Genomic DNA, 19,972 nt, shown 5'->3' with positions numbered 1-19,972 from the left:
TAGTTATTAGGTTTAGGGGGGTATTACCTTTTCACATAGGCTCAGGTTGGTTTGGATGACCTCTTTCCCTTAACAAATGAAATCATCATTATTAACTGAGTTTTGTATTTACTCAAACGTTCTTTGTTAATGTTGAGATTTGTGGGATGAACTGAAGGATTTAGGTGTGACGAAAAAGCAAAAGCAGAAGAAATGTGCTAGGGGGCAAATATTTTTTCATCACACTCTACATGAAGGACACAGAAAGTTTCTGTGTGTCTTCCAAACTCCAATCTCAGATCTTTGCAGGGTGAGATTGTCGAGGTCCCAAAAAAGACCAGGGCGATATGGTGTCTTTTCCCCTGGTATTTGTCTGCAATCAGGGCAGCATGATGAAAGATACGATTAAAGCTTCTGTATTCAAAACAAAACAGAAAATCCTCTGTAGCACATGGTGGCTTATCTCTGTGTGATGTAACCATACTTTTTTTTTTCTCAGCGGGTTACACAAGATGGGCACTTTACCACATGTTTTTGGTGTCACTGCAAATAAATGAATGTAGTTTTCAGTGACCGTGTTCTCCTCGTCTGAAATATGTGGCAATTAAACATAGTCCATCACAGGCAGGGAGAGTTAAAGCTGTACTTCTTTAGACTTTAGATGAAGATGCTCCCCTTTATTTATATTCATTGTTCATTTTTCAATTTGTCATTCATTTTTGCATGTTTGCATGCTGTAGGTTTCATCTTGTCTGATGTTTCTGCATGTTGCATAATTTGGGTATGTAGTTAATGGGCAGTATGTAGAATACTTTTTCACACAGATGTAGACTTCTATGATTTACGTTTTCAAAATAAAACCCTTTATTGACTGGGCTCTTTTATCCAAACCAGTTACTTTTATTTAAACTGCCTTTTATGTTCATTTAGTTTTTTTCTCCTCCCATGATTTTTTTCTTCCTCATGATTTTCTCTTTCCTGTTTTTTTGTTTCCTTTTCATGTGTTGGTTGTCGTTTATTTGTGTTTACTTGTTTGTGTGCTGCTGTGCTGTCTGGTGGGGGCTGTGAGCAGAAGCTCTGGTGGTGGAGAAGAGTGGCAACAGCAGTGTGCTTGCAGAGGGAAAGCCTGAGTCCTGTGGTAAGACGTTTCATGGTGCAATTGCCGGTGTGACAACATTAAGGTCCTGGTGTGAAGTTGCCAATAGAAAATAACTGCTGCCGAATGTGTTATTACTGTGTTATTACTTACAAACATTCTTTTTTACATTATAATGTTAGCCTGCGTGATAAATCACCCAAGCTGGACTTTAAGTCAAGGGATAAGCCCAAGAGATAAGTTACATAAACATCTGATTTATAGACTTAGTATACAAAAACATCAGAAATTATGCCAGAGAGTGATTAGTAAACAATTTATTGAGGCTCACGCAACTACAATATTTTTATCTTGGACTTATCTGCTGCCGACTACTTGGCATGAGTAGATATGATATTCTTACAACATGACAACCTTGAATAAAAATGCTAAATTATATTAAATGACATTTTTACACAAAGGGGAGTCCGTCTTTTCTGTGTTGGTCCGTCTGAGCAGTCTCGTGTAGCCTTTTAAAGCATGATGGGCCATAGTACGCCAGTCCAAAACACATTCTAAGCCCTGCCTAGATCAGGAGAGTTTAAGGCACTGGCCCAGTCCAGTGAAGATCTTATTTGGTCAAACCCATTTTGAAGATACTCCTCTCTCAAGTTTAATCTTAACATGAGAAGTATTTTGTTTGCTGCCACATTAAGCACAGATAAAATTTCCAGATGTTTTGCATCTGTATTTACTAAAAGTACTCATTTGCATTGGCAGATGGACCTATGATTCTTATAATTGTGTCCTTCAGCACAACAACTAAGCCTGAAATCTTGTGTGGCAAGAATAGCTACTGATTAAAACTGTAGCTGCTCCGCTTGATTGTAGTTTGCAGAGTTTACAAACTAACAGGATCCTTGTAAACACTTCATTTTTAATACTTGAGCCATGTCATTGAATGGATTTCTTTATGATTTATATAGTTTAACTGATCGAGGATCAGTTAGGATTTCCTTAAATATATCTATGTTTATACCAAGAATATGTAATGCTTATTGAAATTTGCATTGTTTCCAGTTCCAGAGGTTTTAAAATGTTTTAAAATTGCTAAACCTTTTCATCATATCCTTCCTATGGTTTAAAGTCATTTTAATGAAATTCCATAGAAGATCCCGGAGTTACTGGGGTTTACTTAGACTGTATGGAACAATAATGCAGATCTCCCTTTCCCCAACATGTTGCTGTGCACTGCCTGTCTGCTGGCTGAAAGAAGGCTCCTTTACTTTACCTTTTGAAAACGAGATATTTGGCTGTTTGGAAATATGTTAGGTTAAAAGGAGTCATGGTCAATCTAATATGGCCGTGTTATACTTGTGCTTCTCTATGAAGATCAGAATGGCATAAAGGTGTAATATTCTTCACGATATGCAGGTAAAAACTAAAACATTTTGTTTATTCTATTTTTTTGCTTAGGTCAGATAGAAATTATCAAGAATTGTTAAAGCTAACAGTATTATTAATGTAATAATCAACATGTATTATTTTAGAAGCAGTAGGAAGAACTGCTATTTTTCTGTTTTAAATAAAGCATACCATAAGATTCTCATTTTGGCCCATGCTCAGTATACAACCAAGCTCTCAGTTGATGTGCTGGCTCGTTTCCTGAATCCATGCTAACAGGGTCGTTATGGAGCAGCATCTTCCCTGTGGTGTCAGCCTGCAGTATCAACTCTGCTCGGCTGCCCTCTCATGCCTGTCACATCAGCTGGGAGTCTGTTTCAACATTGTAATGGTGCACACAGTCAATTATTGTGAGATTTCTAATCAAATGACTCATCGTAATAGCCTGCCATCACATGCAGCTCACTGACAGAACACACTGTTAAAACTGCTGTCAGATAGGCCAGCTTGGAATGAGGGAGTTACGGGTTGCTTTCTCGAAAGCTGTTTCTCAAAATAAGACATTCCTGTCGTTATTAGGACAGCATGGGTGTGTTTTGTCTGTTCTTCCCCTGTGCTTGTTCTTGTGATAAAATAAAAACTGAAGGATTCATTGGCAAAAAAAAAATGTAAATATTTAAATACTCAGTTTTAGATGTACGGAAAATTGTCTGAATTTGGTTAGCCATATTTTATTGATTTTAGTTCCTTCCCTTTGGCATTGTGATCCTGAAAGCACCTCGACTGCTTTAAAGGTCACTTTATCCCCTAGAGGACATTTCCATGTGTTTCAGTAAAGGGTGCCGATTACATACAAGTTGAACTTCTGAATAATGCATGAGCTCAGATGGTTCAACCTAAGCAGTAATTATAAGACCACTTTCAAATCCTTCACTGCCATATTTCACGCCATCTGAAGATGTTTAAAATTTCAGCTAAAGATAGAAAATCAAATCTAGAGGCAGATTCACACCAGCTCTATAACCCAAATGGCTTATCTGCTTTCCTGACACCCCCTGCCCTCTCACCCATGCCCTTCCCCCTGCTCTTTCAGCTCTACTTAACCCTCTTTTCCACCACCCAGCCACCTCCTAGACTGTGCCATTTGGCTCCCTAGCCTCCCTCCTTGTATTAGCTGCAGCCCCCTCCAATCTCTAACCCCCATCTAGCCCTTATTGATGAACATCTTTATTGTTGTTGCTGCACTGGCCATAAAATGTGGAACACACTGGAAAATATATACGTTTTTATGTTTTAAATCTGCTTCTTAAAAGATGTATAAAGGGTAAAAAATCAACAATTTTCTTGTTTCAAGAAACAAAATAGTTTTATTTTATATGTTTTGTTCTTATGAAGAGTGTTTATATTAGCTTTCGTGTTAAGTCTGGCTCTTGTCACCAACACATGAGATAAGCTCTAATCTCTTTTCCCTGGTCATGAACCAAAGCAAGAAAAAAAACCTTTAAAGTAACGTTCCTATTTTGATCTCTCTGTTGACTGTCGACAGTTCCTTGCAAGAGTATTAAAACCCTTTGAATTTTGTCACATTCTGTTATGCAACAGTCACAGACCTCATTATAACTTTAGGGGCTGAAACAAGTAATCGGATTAATTGCAATTAATCAATGATTAAAATAATCGTTTATTTATTTAGTAATCCATTAATCGTTAACTGGAGTATACAGACTCTAAAACATGTCATTTGCTGAAAGAACAACCCACTCAGAGCAGTAATTATGCCAAAATTGTACAAAAGAAATTATAAATTTTGCATTTAAGATGAAAAACTTTGTTTATATGTAAATATGCTCTATCCAGAACTCCTCAAGTGACATGACTTTTATATTCATCCTTTTCTATTCCGATACCTCTTATAAAAATCCAGTGCAACCAACTGCCTTCAAAATGATCGTAGGTAAGGAAATGAGAATCAACCTGTATGTAATTTAACCTCACTATTACGACAACTGTTCTGTGAGGGCCTCAGAGGTCTGTTCATGAACATTAGTTAACAAATATCATCATAAAGACCCTAGAACACAGTAGAGAGGTCAGGGATAAAGTTGTGGAGACCTTTAAAGCAGGGTTAGGTTATAAAACAATGTCCCAAGCTTTGAACATCTCAGTGTGCTCTGTTTAATCCTTCATCTGAAAATGCTCTGGTAAAATTCAGTTGAACAATACTTCTAGCAGAATGTTAACGCCCTGAAAACAATATGCACACCATGAAAAATGGCAGTGGCAGCATTATGCTTCGAGGATGCCTTTCTATAGCAGGCGACTGAGGCAGTTGTTCACATTTCAGAAGGACAGTGACCTCAAACCGTAGAGCCAAAGTTAAATGATTGACAAGAAACCATGTTCACACGGTAGAAGGGCCAAGTCAAAGCACGGACCTAAATCTGATTGAAAATCTGTGGCGATATGTCTAAATATATCCAGTCTGACTGACCATTTTTGTAAAGAAAAATGGGGAAACATTTGATGGTGGAAACATAATCTAGAAGCATTGCAAGTATTCTTGCAGTTAAAGGTGGTTCTGTAAACTGAATACATATGCATGCCACAATTCTTAGAATATTATTCGTAAACAAAATCTGAAAACAACATACCTTTTTCCGTCTTAAGTTTTCCAGTTACACACTTCTTTGTGTTCTTTCAAAAAACTTAATTGAAGCTTCTGGTTGTCACGTGACAAATGTAAAAATGTTCAAAGGGAATAAAAACCTTTTGAGCAATTGTAAATACATTAATCAAACACGTCCTATTTTTGTATTAGCATTAATAAAATAATGGACAGCATCTTGCCTTGCACCTCAAAAATACCTAAATTATAATTAGTCTCTATTGGATGTTAGATGTATGTGTTAAACAGTAGTTGTTTAAAGGCATTGCTTACATCTAACTAACAGCTTATTTCTCTTGGCCGTACCGACTACACAGCTTTCACTTTGAGATTGATTTCAGTGTGACTAATAGGGTAGGAGGAACAAACACAAAGTCTGGTATTTTTTTAGAATTTGCAAGAAGGGATATGAAACTCAATCAACATTAACTTCCCTTTTTGTGGACCTCAATATGTTTAAGGAAACTTAAATAATTTAACCTTAAACCATGAAAGCAAGCCTGAGGCTTAGATTGTATTTCTCCGTCACAATGTTTTTGTTTCTAACTTCAAAGTCTTTTATCGACTTCCTGGTCTTTGTGAACATTCTGTATTGTATTTTCTGTCCCGTCTCACTTTACAGGTCTGGTCCAGCGATGTGTGATCATCCAGAAAGATGAAAATGGCTTTGGGCTCACTGTCAGTGGTGACAACCCTGTGTTTGTGCAGCTGGTCAAAGAAGGTAAGGTTGAGTGTTACTCTTAAAAAGGAAGAAGAACCAGATGTTACAATGACAACTTGTGGTCTGAGCTGTTACAATAGAGATATATGCCTAGACTTTAAGTTCGCAGAATTTGTTGTGAACCTGTGTATAAAAGTGATACTTAGGATGAATTATACAAATCGTTAACTTTCTCTGACTCGAGACTCAATTGGCAGTAAGCTGTATTTCCTGCACAGTAGTTCTAGTGTAACTGCTTTCCTTTCAACAGGATTCTTCAGACTGGGTGCTTGTAGCTCTGTTGTCGTTCTCTAAAAACAGCATATGGGCTATGCCGACATGGACAGAAAAGAAGAGGAAATAACTCTTTTAGGGCTTGTTTGGCACTGTCATCAATGCTTGTCAGTGTTTAATCCCTTTTTGGCTTACCATTTGTGCTCTCGTTTCCAAGGCAACACAGAAAGCAGTCATCCTAGTCTTATGTATAAAGATATATAGATACCTGGAGCCCTCCTTGACTATAGAGTATGTCCAGATACCTGATTAAAATGTCCATGATAAGTCTTATACTAATCAACACAGGTTTTTATAACAAGATTTATGTGTTGTTTGGAACAGTCAATCTCACAAGAGTGAGTTTCAGTGTCATCCACCTTTTCTCTTCATTTCACCTCACACGTTTCCTGTAGGATTGAGGTCTACGTACAGATGTGGCCATAGATGAAGGTCAACTTTTAGTTTTTTTTAACCATGTCTGTGTTGATTTAGCCATATGTTTTGAATCATTATTTTTGCTAAAACCCAGGACAACATTCAGTCTTCTGGCAGAAGTCACCAGATTTCTGTCTGAAATGTGCCATACACTCTTATCAAGGTTCCCACGGCTTTTGGAAAAGGAGGCCCGCATCATCACAGATTCTCCACTATACAGTGGCCCTGTGGTGCATTATCACATGTTTATCCATTATTTAGTGCCAAAGCCACCTGGAATGTCTTAATTTCATAAGACCCTTGTTTACATTTAAGATGACAGGACAGAAAAGGCTTTTTCCTGTTATGCCTCCTAGATAACTGGTTGGCATGTAGACGGCATCTGACAGAGACTCATTGACCACAAGATGCCATTCTTTGTTGCAAGTCTCTGACATTGAATTATAGAGACTTTACCTTGCTAACAGTCCTCCTCCCTGAGGTGGCCGTTTGATTAGCCTAGTGGTCATTTGATAAGAGAAACTGGCCCTTTCGTCACCTCTATTTATACTCCAGGAAAACAGTCCTAAATAAATGTATAGATACTCAACTTAAAAACACTAAGGTTGTTTTTTTTGTACGGACCATATCTTGTCTGAAATAAAATAATAAACTAAGGGTTATATTTCAACACATCTAAAATCAGTCAAATTTAATTTAAAGGCATTGTTAGGGTTGCCGATAAATGTGGCACCACTGATTTTGTGCAACATGGTTTTTTCCCCATGATAAATGAAGTTAAATTAAAGGCTAGATTTTTGTACAATTTTCTGTCGTATTTTGCTACAGTAATAAATTATACATTTATTTATTTATTTATTTTTTACATCTTTATCGGGTAGTCAGCTAGTTTGTGGGCCGCTGTAAAGAAAACAGTGATTAAATCATTCTCTCTCTGGACCTCCTCATTATCAGGTGTGAGCTAAAGTTAAGACTAGCAATGTTTAGTCGGCAAGTATTCTGGAAATATACCAATAAATAATAGCTGCATGTTTACCCACAGCCTTTTAAGGACCTATGTTGCAGTTAGTGGCCAGTGCCAAGCCTTGTTGGTTGTTTTTCTTTTCTTTCTTTTTTTTGGGGGATTTACAAACTACTGTAGCTTTACCCTTGTGAGTGTAGACTCAGACGTGGCTCCCATAATAACCTGTCTCATGCCTAAATCCCTTTGTTTGGGGTGGAGCTGTGAAACAGGTCCTACTTGTAATATAACTACTGTTATGGTCTTCCAAAACAGGCCCTTTGCCACGTCTGGGCTTTCCAGGCAATATGGGGTACTCATTGTGTAGAAATATCAACAATTTAACCCTGAAGTTATATTTGTTTTCCCCTCCCTCAAAATCAGTGTTTTTTTTGTGTTTTTCTTCTATTTGTTCTGTTTCTGTCCTGCCTCTTGAGTCAAATCAGTGCTTTTGTGTCCTTTGCCAGATGGGGCTGCTATGCGAGCAGGTGTTCAGACAGGAGACAGGATCATCAAGGTAATGTAGTTTAAAGAAAAGGAAGATAAATACAAGTGTCAACATCTCTTGGTTTGGTGAAGCAGTTGTATGCTGCCACCTTCTGGATATTAAGGGCTATCTGCTGTTCACAGATTCAGGGAATATTTTATTGTCAAACACTCAGACTTGGCTTTGCATATTATTTTTTCATAATTCTCATCATGCCACTATTGTCTTCTAGGTTAACGGGACCCTTGTTACACATTCTAACCACACCGAAGTAGTGAAACTTATCAAATGTTAGTTCCTCTGGACACATTTTACCAGAAAGAATAAGCAGAATAAAGCTGAAGATGAGATTTTGTAATTCTTCTGGCTTCTCTTTCTAGCGGGCTCCTATGTGGCCCTCACGGTTTTGGGACGCCCTCCAGGGCTCGCCCAGATCCCTTTGCCTGAAGCCGAGCCCGACATCTTGGGTGTTAGCATATCCTCTCCAAACTCTCCAGCAGCAGAGCGCCCATATAGTCCTCTGGACCGCCTCTCCCCCTTACAACCGTCATGGGTACGAAAGATATAACAGTTTTGGTCCTCAGAGACTTACCATCTTTGAGATTTTTTCTTATTGTTATCTCTGTGTTTAAAAAATCTCTTTTAATATAAAAGGTCTATGTGGGTAAATCCTTTTAATCAGAGCTTTGGAATTGTGTATTAAATATATGTTTGCCATAACTGCTTATGTGCTTTTGCTTAAGTAATCTAAAGTATAGGTTGCCCTGAGTAAGCAGATTTAGGCTAATCAGTTACTACTTTTTTAACCCTCAGGAAGAAAACAACAGTTCCTGCAACCAGAAGACTAGTGTCTTGCAAAAGAAGCTCTCAAAAGAACAGCAGGATCTGCAGGTTTGCATAACAATGGCCATTATCTACTGTCTTTTACTTTAATGCTTGTAGTTTTCCTTGGTAGTGAGCTACGCTACCTGACTTTTTGCATAGTTTGTGTATAAAGCCTTAGTCATAATTGTTGCAGTCTTATTGTTTCTGTAAATTAAAGGCTGACATTTAATGTCTTTATATTGAACACTGTTCTGTATTGGAACCAGTTACTAATGATCTAACGGGACATGTTTTAATCTGAATTAAATCTAAACAGTTACCTTTAATGGCCAGGTCTGCATTGCCTTGTAAAAGTATTTATTCCATTGAGCCTTTTTCAAATTTAGTCACTTTACTCTCCCAAGCTTTGAAAATGTTGCAGAACATTTACTGCTCTGTTCATCATCCACAAACGGAAAGGGTATTGCAGAGAATTAGTCTTACTGGCAGCTAAGAGACCTGTGGTTACTTTGACGGAGATGCAGAGATCCATTGCTCAGGTAGGAGCATCTGTTAATGAGGCAACTGTTAGTCATTTGCTCCACAAATCTAACTTTTACGGAGGAGAAAGCTGTTTAAAGTCCCATTTGCAGTTTAGTATAAACTTTCTAGGGCACATAACAAACATGTGGAACAGGATGCTATGGTCAGATGAGATCAAAGTTGGAACATTTCGTTCTACATACAAAACACCATGTGTTACCCTGAACAATTCATCTCTGTGGTGATACAGGTGAGGGTAGCATCTTGCTATGGCGTTGCATTTCTTTAACAGTGACAGTGAAGCGGATCAGAATTCAAAGGCAATCTCGGAAAAAGAAAAACCATTAGAGCCTTGAGACAGAGGTGGGAGGTTCCCTTTCCAGGAGGCCAACGACCTTAAACATAGAGCTGAAGCTACAATGAAGTGATCTGGATCAAAGCATTTCCATGTGTCAGAATGGCCCAGTCAAAGTCCAGCCCTAAATCTAGTTGAACAAAAGTTAAAAGTTCATGGTTACAGACACTATACATTCAGTCTGATGGAGCTTGAGCCGTTTTGCAAAGAAGAATGTGCAAAAGTTAACTCTTTCAGCATCAGAAGACCAGAAAAGCTTCAGGGGCCTGATGGTATTTCCCCCTTCCTGCCTGAAAGCCTGCGCCCACCAACTGGCCCCCATCTTCACTCAGATGTTGAGCAAGTCTCTGGAGCTGTTCCCTCCTGCTTCAAACGCTCTGCCATCACAGCAGAACCATGTGTGAAAGTTTGCAGATGACCCCACTGTCATTGGTCTGATGCAGGACAATTGCGCGTCTGTATACAGGAGGTGGATCGGCTGGTTCACTGATGCAGTCAGAATCACTTGGAGCTTAACTCGCTCAAGACTGTGGACATCATGGTGGACTTTTAGAGAACTCCTCCTTCCCCTCACCATCCTCAACATCACTGTGTAGACCGTGGATTAATTCCAATTCCTAGGAACTACCTTTTCTCTGGCCCTGAGATGGTCCTCCCAAATAGAGAGTACTTCCTGCGACAATTAAGGAAGTACAACCTTCCTCAGGAGCTGCTGGTCATCCTCTACACTGCCATTATCTGTCCTGTGCACATCCTTCTCTGTGTGGTGCTGCTCAGCCACAAAACAGGACAGGTCCAAACTACAACGAACAATTTGGTCTTCAGAGAGAATCACCGGGGCTGACCTTTCCTCCATCTAGAACTTGTACAGTTCTGGGGTCAGGAAAAGGGCAGCTAACATCTCTGCAGACCCCACACATCCTGCACACAAATTGTTTAGACTTCAGGAGTGCTATTTGCAAAAACCAGCTGCCACAGAGACAGTTTCTTTCCCCATGCTGTTTCTATGATGAACACGATGAAAACCTTACAGCTTTAGTAGTGAGCTACTCTGCTGTGAAACAAAATAAGCATATTTTCTCTATCACAACCTGCCTTTCTTTTTTTTTTTTTTTTTATCTTTCTTTACAAGAAATGGCTGTACACGCATATGCACATACTGCTCCTTTTATCCTTAATTTTACTTCCTCTAAAGTTTATATATTTTTATATTAAATGTCTGTTTCTTGTGAGCGCTTAAAACCGAAGGCAAATTCCTTGAATGTGCGCACAGTCTTGGCCAATAAAGCTGATTCTAGTTCTTCTACAAGACTGGAAGCTATATTTGCAGCAAACTGTGGTTCTACAGAATTTTGACTCTCGGGTTAAATTGAAAAGCATGCAACATTTTCATATTTGTATTAGTAAACCATGAAAACCATCTATCCTTTTGTGTGCTTTGTATTGCATAATTACATAAAATAAAGTAAATTACATAGATTTTTGTGGTTGTAACATGACAAAATGTGAAAATGTTGTATGAATATTTTTGCAAAGTACTGTACGTGTGTATTGGCCTATTTGTGTACTCATATCTCAAACCTGTTCTTTGTTTTGATTACTCCTGTCACGCTGTCTAGGCAATGAAAGAGGAGTACAGCAGGAACCCCTCCCCCAAACTACTGAAAGACATCCAGGAAGCTAAAAAACACATTCCTCAGCTGCAGGGTCAGCTCTTTAAGGCCACTGGAACAACACAGGTACCAACTTTCCAATTTAACCCAGAAAACCGGAGATCTACTGACACAGATCTGCCAGAAACATCCTAGCAATCTTTGTAATTTTTTTGTAGCACATTTGGGGATCATTCCAGACAAACATTAATCCTAATCTCGTTAGAGGATTAGGCTTCCTCTGTGGGAAGCCACTCTTTTGTGTCTGCATGGCTGAGAGTTTTACGTCTCTCTTTTGTTATGTAAAGTGTTTCTGCATGTCAGTCTGCTGCAGGTACACTTCATGAAGTTAGATTCTGGAGATGTAATCTTCTACTATTTTACTCATTAGTTTGCTAACATCACTGTATTCCATTATGTGGACTGTGACCAGGGTTAACTGTTCAGAATTGTAACAAATCTTGCATGGATCTTCAGGAGAATGTTTCAAGTGGCGATGCAGACGACAGTAGCATGCATGAAACGGATCGCACGCATACCCCTAAAGCAGACAACAGCACAGATCTGTCCTGGAGCAGCACTCCTGTAAGTATCGACCTCCCTTTAGTCAGAGGATGTAATTTACATGCATACGTTGGCTTTGTTTTCACATGATAGTTTGACTGAAAACAAGTAAAATATTATTTAATTAGTTTTATGGTTCTTTTAGAAAAACTGATTATTTAAGAATTCCTCATCCTGCATCTTGTTTCCAGATAACACGCATGTTTGGACCAGCATCTCCAGAAAGCCAGTGTCCAAAAGACTTCTCCTACCCTAGCCCAAAGAGCATACCCCGAAACAGCTTCAACTCCTGCCATTCCCCAGAGACAGAGGATACCACTGACCTGGTATTTAAACTGGGTTTAAACTTCTTTTTTACTTGCTAGAACCTCCTGAAAGACTATTTATTTAACCACGCACCTTGTTAGGAGTTTATCTGCTGGTATTTGCCAAATACCAGCAGATAAACGTTGAGGGAATGTATGATGTTGGTCATAAGTTTCCATACACACATCATCAGCATTTACTATTAATTTGTTGCTATTAATGATTTATTTAAATGGATTTGTTTCCATAGGGAACTGATTAGACAAAAAACAACCTTACATTTGTTGTGGATTTTCTCTAATCCACCCTGTTTTAAATTTATACTTACAGGCTCAAAAACAAATAAGTACACCCCCACTAATATTTGGTTAAATGTCTCTTAGCAAGTTGCAGAGAAACAATACAATTTTGTAGCCATCAGCAAGTTTCTGGCACAGTTCTGGCCATTTAAGTTGGTTGCTTTCTTGGGACAGACTCAACTTTAAGGCATTTTTATGTGATTAAAAAAACTGTATTTGTGCAACAAACAACAGACTACTTACAAGAAATAAAAAAACGGTCCAGGTAACAGCAGGGATTTAAACACTAACTGAGCAGTTTGTTGAGGGGTGATGAGTTGCTGCTCCAACAAACTACACTCAACAAACTACAGTCTCCTTAGCAGGTAGAGTCTGCTCTGACCCTTCCTATAAAGAGCATCAGTGTTGTGACACCAGTCAAGTTTATTGTTCAGGTGAAGACTCAAGTACTTATAAGAGTCCACTGTCTCAAGCCCTGCTTGCACGACAATGTTTTCTGGTGACACCGGCAATTTTTGTTGCGTTTCTACTGTTATGGCTGAGATTTAAGAGGTGTGAAGTTCGGGGAAGAAAACCAGGCATGCATGGAAGATAAGGGGTCTATAGCTGGGAAGACTGGGCCAGGGGAGGCGTGAGTGTCTAATTACCTTTCTTCATTAGTACCTACTCAGCTCTACTTGACTCAGGTCTTTTTCCATTACCATTGCATTCTCACCTCAGTGTGGGTGGGGTTGTCATATTCCCCTTTTCCACTGGCTCGCTTCAGCCGGCACGGCTCTGCACCTTTTGGTTTCGCTCTACTCAGTACGGTAACGGTTGTGTTTCCACTGCCCCCCTAACGGCTGAAGCTATGGCGACTGAAGCCCCGCCTCCAGCCATGACTGTAGAGCGCTGTGCTGCTATTAACGTTACTGTGTTGTGTAGGATGTTATTACATACAGCGCTCTGCCTGCATTTAATTCTGAAAGGTCATTTGTTCTTTTTCTTTGCCGTCAGCCTTCAGGCTGGTTTATGATCTGTAAATGGTAAAATTACATGTTTGACGTTTGACCTGCTCCAGCCACTATGGTCCTTAATATTATTGTAGTTGCTCTTGAGTTTTATTAACTTTTCCCTGCACTGTCTCAATGAAAACCTTCTAATTTCTCCTCATCCTAAGCCAATCAGTGAAAAGCAGTCCGGTCACATCACATGTAGTCCCTACTCAGCCCCGGTCGTACCTGCTCAGGAGCAGGGACCAAAAAAGTACCGGTACGGAAAAGACTGTAACGGAAACGCTCCCAAAGCGAGCCGAGTGGAGTCCAGTAGGGCCAAATCGAGCCAGTGGAAAAGGAGCAATAGTAAGGCAGCCACAGAGTCCGAAATGTAACTTGACGGGATTTGTATGCACAAACATGCAGCAACAAAACAAATTGGCCGAGCCAATGCTCATACATGTGTTTTGTTTCTACACTCTCTGACCTTAAGCGTTTTGGGTTAGACTCTATCCAACTGGCCAAATATTACATTAGCAAAAAATGCATGTTCATAACACTTAGAATACGATAGCGAACAATTCTTGAACTCCTTTTGCGATACATTATTGCACCCAGTTATTACGATGTCAATATATTGCAGTATATTTTGCAACCTCAGTTGTATGCATGTACTTGAGCCTGTATGTATAATTTTGACAATGTGTGGATTATAGAAAATCCACAATAAATTTCAACTTGTGGGCTGAGTTTTTGTTTGTTATATAAACATTTTATCCTTGAAAAGGACATGTTCAAATAAATCATTAAGAAACCCAAATGTAAAGCATATTCATGGCCGTAATTAATGTATAAAACATTTTCACAGAGGAGATTCTGATATGCATTATCTTTATTTTTTACAGGACTCTCTGTCACCCACCACATTCAGCAGTCCCTCCTCTTCTCGCGTTATCTCGCAAATTATCGGAGCTGAAGACGACTATTTTGATCGAGACCAAGAGCAGGTGGGATTTTCACATCCTGATGTTAACATGAGTGTCAAACATAATTTTTGTAGACCAACACACCCATATGTGTTTCAGACAAACGGCCTGTGTGACAGCTTTAACAGTATCGCGCAGCTCAAGTCTCGCCCTGCCCACCTGGCAGCCTTCCTGCATCATGTCATCTCTCAGTTCGAACCTGCTCCTGTGGTAAGACTCTCCGAAACATAGAAAATATCATTTTTTCATGCAACCTGACATCATTTAAATGAATCCTAATGTCTTGTTCTCAGTTGTGCTACCTCTACGCTGAGCTCTATAAGCAGACCAACTCCAAAGAGACCAGACGGGTTTTCATGGACCTCCACAATTTTTTTATGGACCGGGGAGCAGTGAGTCTCACTAATGTTGCACATGTTCAATGTTAATAAAATTTTTACCTGACAGTTGTGGAATGCTACCAAATTTATTCTAACGTGTTTGTAATTATTCATTTAATAGTCAAATTTATCTGAATCGTGCACATTTTTAGCCAAAAATGAGTATGCTCATTGGTAAAACCTGCATTTTCACTCTTGAAAATCAAATAACTTTGGCATTGAGATGTTAGAAAGATGGCATCATTGCTACTAATTGATTTTAAAACCATTTTCTGTTGCAGAATTTAAAGGTTCCTGTTCCTGAATCTGTTTCCTCTGATCTTGGTAAGGTTGTCATATTGTGCTTGTGAAAATACTTGATATTTCTTCTCCTGCAATTGATCATTTTTGTTTGAGTGTGAGCTGCTAATCTTATGTTAAGTGTATTTAGAGTACTTTCTGTTTTTTGTTTTTTTTGAAGACCGGCGGCGGACGGAGCTGATACCAGAGGAAATAAATAGGCAACATGTTCAAACCCTGCAGGACTCTCTCCTAGCTGAAGTTGAGAAAAACCTCGAGGACTTTAGGTAAACTTGGCCACTCTGTTTCTTTCTAATGTGACAGCTAGTACTGGAAATTGTTATAGATTTTGAAGTGTGAATATTTGATGTCAATATACGAATAGTTGTTACGATAGTTAAGTACCACGTCGCTTTGTCCCTGGTTCTGCGTACTTTATTTGGGTCTTGATCTATTGCCACAGACATCATCTACTTTAACAGCGATTCATACATTAAAATAACAAATGTTTTTAATTTTCAGGCAGAAGCGCAGCATGGGCCTAACTGTGGCTGAAGCTGAGCTGGCCAGACTGGACCAAGAGAGAGTCCGAGATCGCGTCGCTCTTGAGCGGGAACGTTCATACGCTGAAAACATAATCTCCAAAATAGATGATATCCTGTGAGTCGCTCATCTAGATGTATTCACACATACAGTCACATGGTATTCTGCTCTGTTGGTAACATGCAGTGATTTAAATATAAATTTAGGGCTTTTATTGATGTATTTGAGATGTTCCTTTTCCTGGTTGAAAAGATCATACAACAGAAAAATTGAATGACTGAATTAGATTTTTGAGGATTTTCTCTGACCCACACAAGGTTCAGTAACACTAAGACTTAAAACACAAGGGACTAGAAAAAAAGGTGAGTATCATAATGCAGAAAAATGAAAATGCAGGCTTGGTTCAGTTTGTACCATTACAGACTTAAAGTAAAACAACCAAAAGTATTAAAACTGAAAAACAAAATACATAAAATTATACATACAAGCTTAAATATTTATACATAGAAGAAAATGAAATGTGGAAAACTTTATTCCCAACCAGTTTGTTTTAAAGTTATGACTGCCCAGCTGTCCATCCATCCATCCATCCATCCATTCATTAATCCAGTTTGTCAGTCTTTCTTGCTTCTTACATACAGTGTTAATTTTTACAGGTTTCATATTTAAAGTCTGACCTCTGTAGAAATATCTTATAAATTATCAGTGAACTTTTGTATTTATCCTTAAAAAGGGGCTTATACCGATGAAGAGCTCTGAAAATTAGAATTTGAGTCTCTAATCTTTAGGTCCCTTGTGAAAAATGTTCAGTAAGGCTGTTACTAGTCAATCCAAGAAGGACTGTGAAACAAATCCTTGTTCTGCTGTCAAAGAGAAACTACCAGCTTCGGGCAATCATGATCATTGACAAAAAATGATTCGTCCTTTATATTATCAAGTTAGAATACACATTTGAGCCTTTTACTGTAACTTAGTGTAGTTATAAATTAGAGACATTAATTCATCATGTGTGCACACGATTGTTGTTTAAAAAATCACTGAAGTTGTTCTTTGTATAATCATTCTACCCCTGAAAAAGAACTATTGAATTAAAGTATTGAAAGTCCAAAATTGATATGAGATTCATGCAGAAAATTAGTGTATGTAAACTTCTGACTGGAAAAGTATCCATACAAACATATTAATGATCTGAATTAATGGAGGTTATTGAGCAGACATATACTAATGTTATATTTTCTACTATTTTTGTTTACTCATATTTTACGTTTTTTGGCTTGCAGTTCCACTCCTCAGACCACAGAGGAAGACAAATGGTAAGACATCTCATACTATCACACATGCTTAAGTTATACATTTCTTAACTAACTTGATCATCACTAAAAGTTTAAGGGTTTATTGTTACACTTTTGAATGAATGGGTCTCAAACTCATAAAGTCCTGTAGCTCTTTGTTTGATCTCGTAAAATTGGGCATTAAAAGCACACATGGATTAAATGAACTATGTCGGAAGTAGTAATTCGTTAACTTCAGACCATTTGTCTTTGATGTTTCTCCCAAGGAGACTTAACAACTCTGACAAATAAAGCTCCAATCTCCCTCAGTTTACAAATAAGGCTCTTAGGCAGACTCTTAAAGAGAACCTGTAATTTATGCAGTATGTTTATATTAAATAATTCAAAAGTGTGACTGATTGAAACGCTCTTGTTTGATATGCCATATGGTCTCAGCGCAGCACAGATGGGTTTTCTAGAAACTGTAAGAAAAGGACAGGGATGACATATGGCACAATGCACAATATGCATACTTGTGCTTTTCACTATTAAGCATTGCCTCATTTTTTTTGTTAAAATGCAATTACCAAACTTGTTTCTTGACTCTTCCTATTTTCCATTAGCAATACGATACAGTTTGTTATCTGTACATACATGAAGCACCTTGGTGTGAGGGTCAAGGAGCCTCGAAATCTGGAGACCAAACGGGGTCTGAACCGCATTTTCCCTAAGATAAAGGTACCATATCTCTTTGCTTCTCAAATATCAAACATCTTTCTTTATCTTTGTCAACCATGTAATACTTTGTCTCCTTGATTTCTTTACTAACTTGCAGAAAAGTATTAAAACCGACAAAGAAGGTGAAGTAAAAAAGAAATTTTCAATTCTTGTACCTCAGCGTCGACCCAGCCGCATTGAAGCAGCATCAGGTGAGTTCTTGATTTAGGCTATGAGTGTTTGGGAGGCTGCCAAATCTAGTTGAAACTAGATATTTTTCAAATGCAGCGAAAAAAGACACAATGTTTTTCCCCCCCTTGCTAATTGCCAGAATAAAGAGTGATGGAATAAAAAAACATAAAAAACACTATACGTTTTAGCAGTTTGAAAAAGACTAGATGATTTTCTTGGCCTTGTAAGCTTCTAATCAGAATGCAGTGAAATTCATTATGCAAGGTCGCAACATGTATTTTTGTCCAGAGTTGCATTAATTTTTCGCCAAGATGGGAGAGGGCTGCACGGTGGCACAACTGATAGCACTGTAGCTTTGCAGCAAGAAGGTCCTGGGTTCAACTCCCAACCTGGGGTCCTTCTGCATGGAGTTTGTATGTTCTCCTTGTGCATGCGTGGGTTTTCTGCGGGTACTCCGGCCTTCTCCCACAGTCCAAAAAACATGACTGTTAGGTTACTTGGTCTCTTTAAATATCCCTTAGGTTTGAATGGGTGTGTGTATGGTTGTTTGTCCTGTGCGTTGCTCTACAATGGACTCGCAGCAAAGAGCGCCACTGCAGCCCTGTCCAGGGTGTACCCCGCCTGTTGCCCGTAGACTGCTGGAGGCACCAGCTCCCCCGCGACCCAGTGTGGAAGAAGCGGGTATAAAACATGGATGGATGGATGGATTTAGGAACCAGAGAACCCCATCTCAACTGTGAAGTTGCAGCACCATGTTGTTGGGAGTGTTTTGCTGCAGAAGGAACTGTTCACATAACGGAGACCGCCATAAGGAAAAAACAATGAGGGGCCTTATTAAAGCAACATCTCAAAATATTAGCCAGAAGATTAAAGCTTGGGAACAATTGGCTCTTCCAAACTAATATTAACTATAAGCATATAGCCAAATTAGTTACAGAGTGACTCAAAGACAACAAAATTAATATTTTTGGAGTGGCCATTACAAAACTCTGATCTTAGTCCCATAGAAAGTTTATGGGCAGAGATGAAAAGGTGTGTGCGTACAAGGTGACCTACAAACCTGACCCAAGACATACAGCTTAAAAGACAATGCTAGCTATGAAGGACATTTATGTACATTTTAGAATTCATAGAAAGGATTAAAAAATGTTCTCTTAGTGTTTACCTAATAAAAACAATTTTGGTAGACCTAGTTTAGTTTTAATCTGATTTAATGATCATCAGTGGCGGAAAGAAATGGTTGTGTCTCTTTAAAAGTGAGTATATTTATCTGGTGTTAGGTGTTGTAGAACTAGAATGATAAGTTCATTTACGTTTTCTTTATAACCTTAACACAGCAGGCAAAGCTCTGGACATTCGCCCCAGGCCTCAGAAACAGCTGTCTCAGCCAACTCTGGGAGCAGTTGAACAAATGGATGGTAGTCGTCTGAGGGGCAGCCAGTCCAGCGAGGGCTCCGAACTCACATATCCCATGTCTGTCTCATCTCCAAGTAACACCACCCACAGCGTGGACGCAAGCCGGGATGCTGACAATGGTGAGCTTTAACCTGGCTTATTTAATTTGAAAAAAGGTTGTTAATATTGGTTTGCAACTTCTTGTTAGATTGAAACCTTGACCAGCAGTAAAGCATATTGAACTAACCTTTACTTTAGGAGTTTTACTAAGTTCAACAGCCTTGAAACCAGTTTGTAAAAAGGTTTGTGCGGCTCTTTCGCAAGGATTATAATGGCGATTCATTTCAGATAGTCCTAGTAATTAAGTCTGTATGAAAAACGTGTGTGAATACCTCCGACAGGCAATAGAAAAGTGTTCTGCTGATCTGAAAAGATGAAAACTGAGCAGCGTGTTTAAATGTGCTTTCACAGCTGAAATTAAGCTTTCTATTACACCTTCGCCTCCAGCAGGAATGTTGCTGCTTGAGCTTCAATAATCTCTGGACACAGACCTCCACCTACCACAATACTAGAGTTCAGAATGCAATTAAAAAGAGTCAGATCTGACCAATAATATCAGATTATTTGTTTCATTGCTTCTTTTGTTTAAATGCGAATTAAATTCACTCCAAATTGGTGGATTTGTGTTACT

The 19,972-nt window shown here is 38.8% G+C and overlaps 1 protein-coding gene across 3 annotated transcripts in view; it reads left to right on the top strand.

Annotated features, from left to right (window-relative positions):
- Window positions 1–19,972, top strand: part of arhgef12a (Rho guanine nucleotide exchange factor (GEF) 12a) — a 67,507-nt gene that overhangs the window by 33,555 nt on the left and 13,980 nt on the right. For 2 of the 3 annotated variants that reach the window (XM_047391509.1, XM_047391508.1), the window contains 19 exons: window positions 1,052–1,117; window positions 5,746–5,844; window positions 8,002–8,051; window positions 8,254–8,311; window positions 8,402–8,574; window positions 8,835–8,912; window positions 11,343–11,462; window positions 11,853–11,960; window positions 12,131–12,265; window positions 14,424–14,525; window positions 14,604–14,714; window positions 14,798–14,896; window positions 15,166–15,208; window positions 15,345–15,450; window positions 15,686–15,823; window positions 16,987–17,019; window positions 17,601–17,715; window positions 17,813–17,906; window positions 19,224–19,421. In XM_047391509.1, coding sequence (XP_047247465.1) covers window positions 1,052–1,117; window positions 5,746–5,844; window positions 8,002–8,051; window positions 8,254–8,311; window positions 8,402–8,574; window positions 8,835–8,912; window positions 11,343–11,462; window positions 11,853–11,960; window positions 12,131–12,265; window positions 14,424–14,525; window positions 14,604–14,714; window positions 14,798–14,896; window positions 15,166–15,208; window positions 15,345–15,450; window positions 15,686–15,823; window positions 16,987–17,019; window positions 17,601–17,715; window positions 17,813–17,906; window positions 19,224–19,421 — 1,926 coding nt within the window. The remainder of the gene's footprint in view (window positions 1–1,051; window positions 1,118–5,745; window positions 5,845–8,001; window positions 8,052–8,253; window positions 8,312–8,401; window positions 8,575–8,834; window positions 8,913–11,342; window positions 11,463–11,852; window positions 11,961–12,130; window positions 12,266–14,423; window positions 14,526–14,603; window positions 14,715–14,797; window positions 14,897–15,165; window positions 15,209–15,344; window positions 15,451–15,685; window positions 15,824–16,986; window positions 17,020–17,600; window positions 17,716–17,812; window positions 17,907–19,223; window positions 19,422–19,972) is intronic. The other variant, XM_047391510.1, reaches the window with a different exon arrangement.

Source organism: Girardinichthys multiradiatus, chromosome 18, assembly GCF_021462225.1.
Source record: "Girardinichthys multiradiatus isolate DD_20200921_A chromosome 18, DD_fGirMul_XY1, whole genome shotgun sequence".
NCBI classification, from domain to species: Eukaryota; Metazoa; Chordata; class Actinopteri; order Cyprinodontiformes; family Goodeidae; genus Girardinichthys; species Girardinichthys multiradiatus.
Note: the sequence above shows the minus strand (reverse complement) of the source record. Positions and strands in the feature narration are given on the sequence as shown.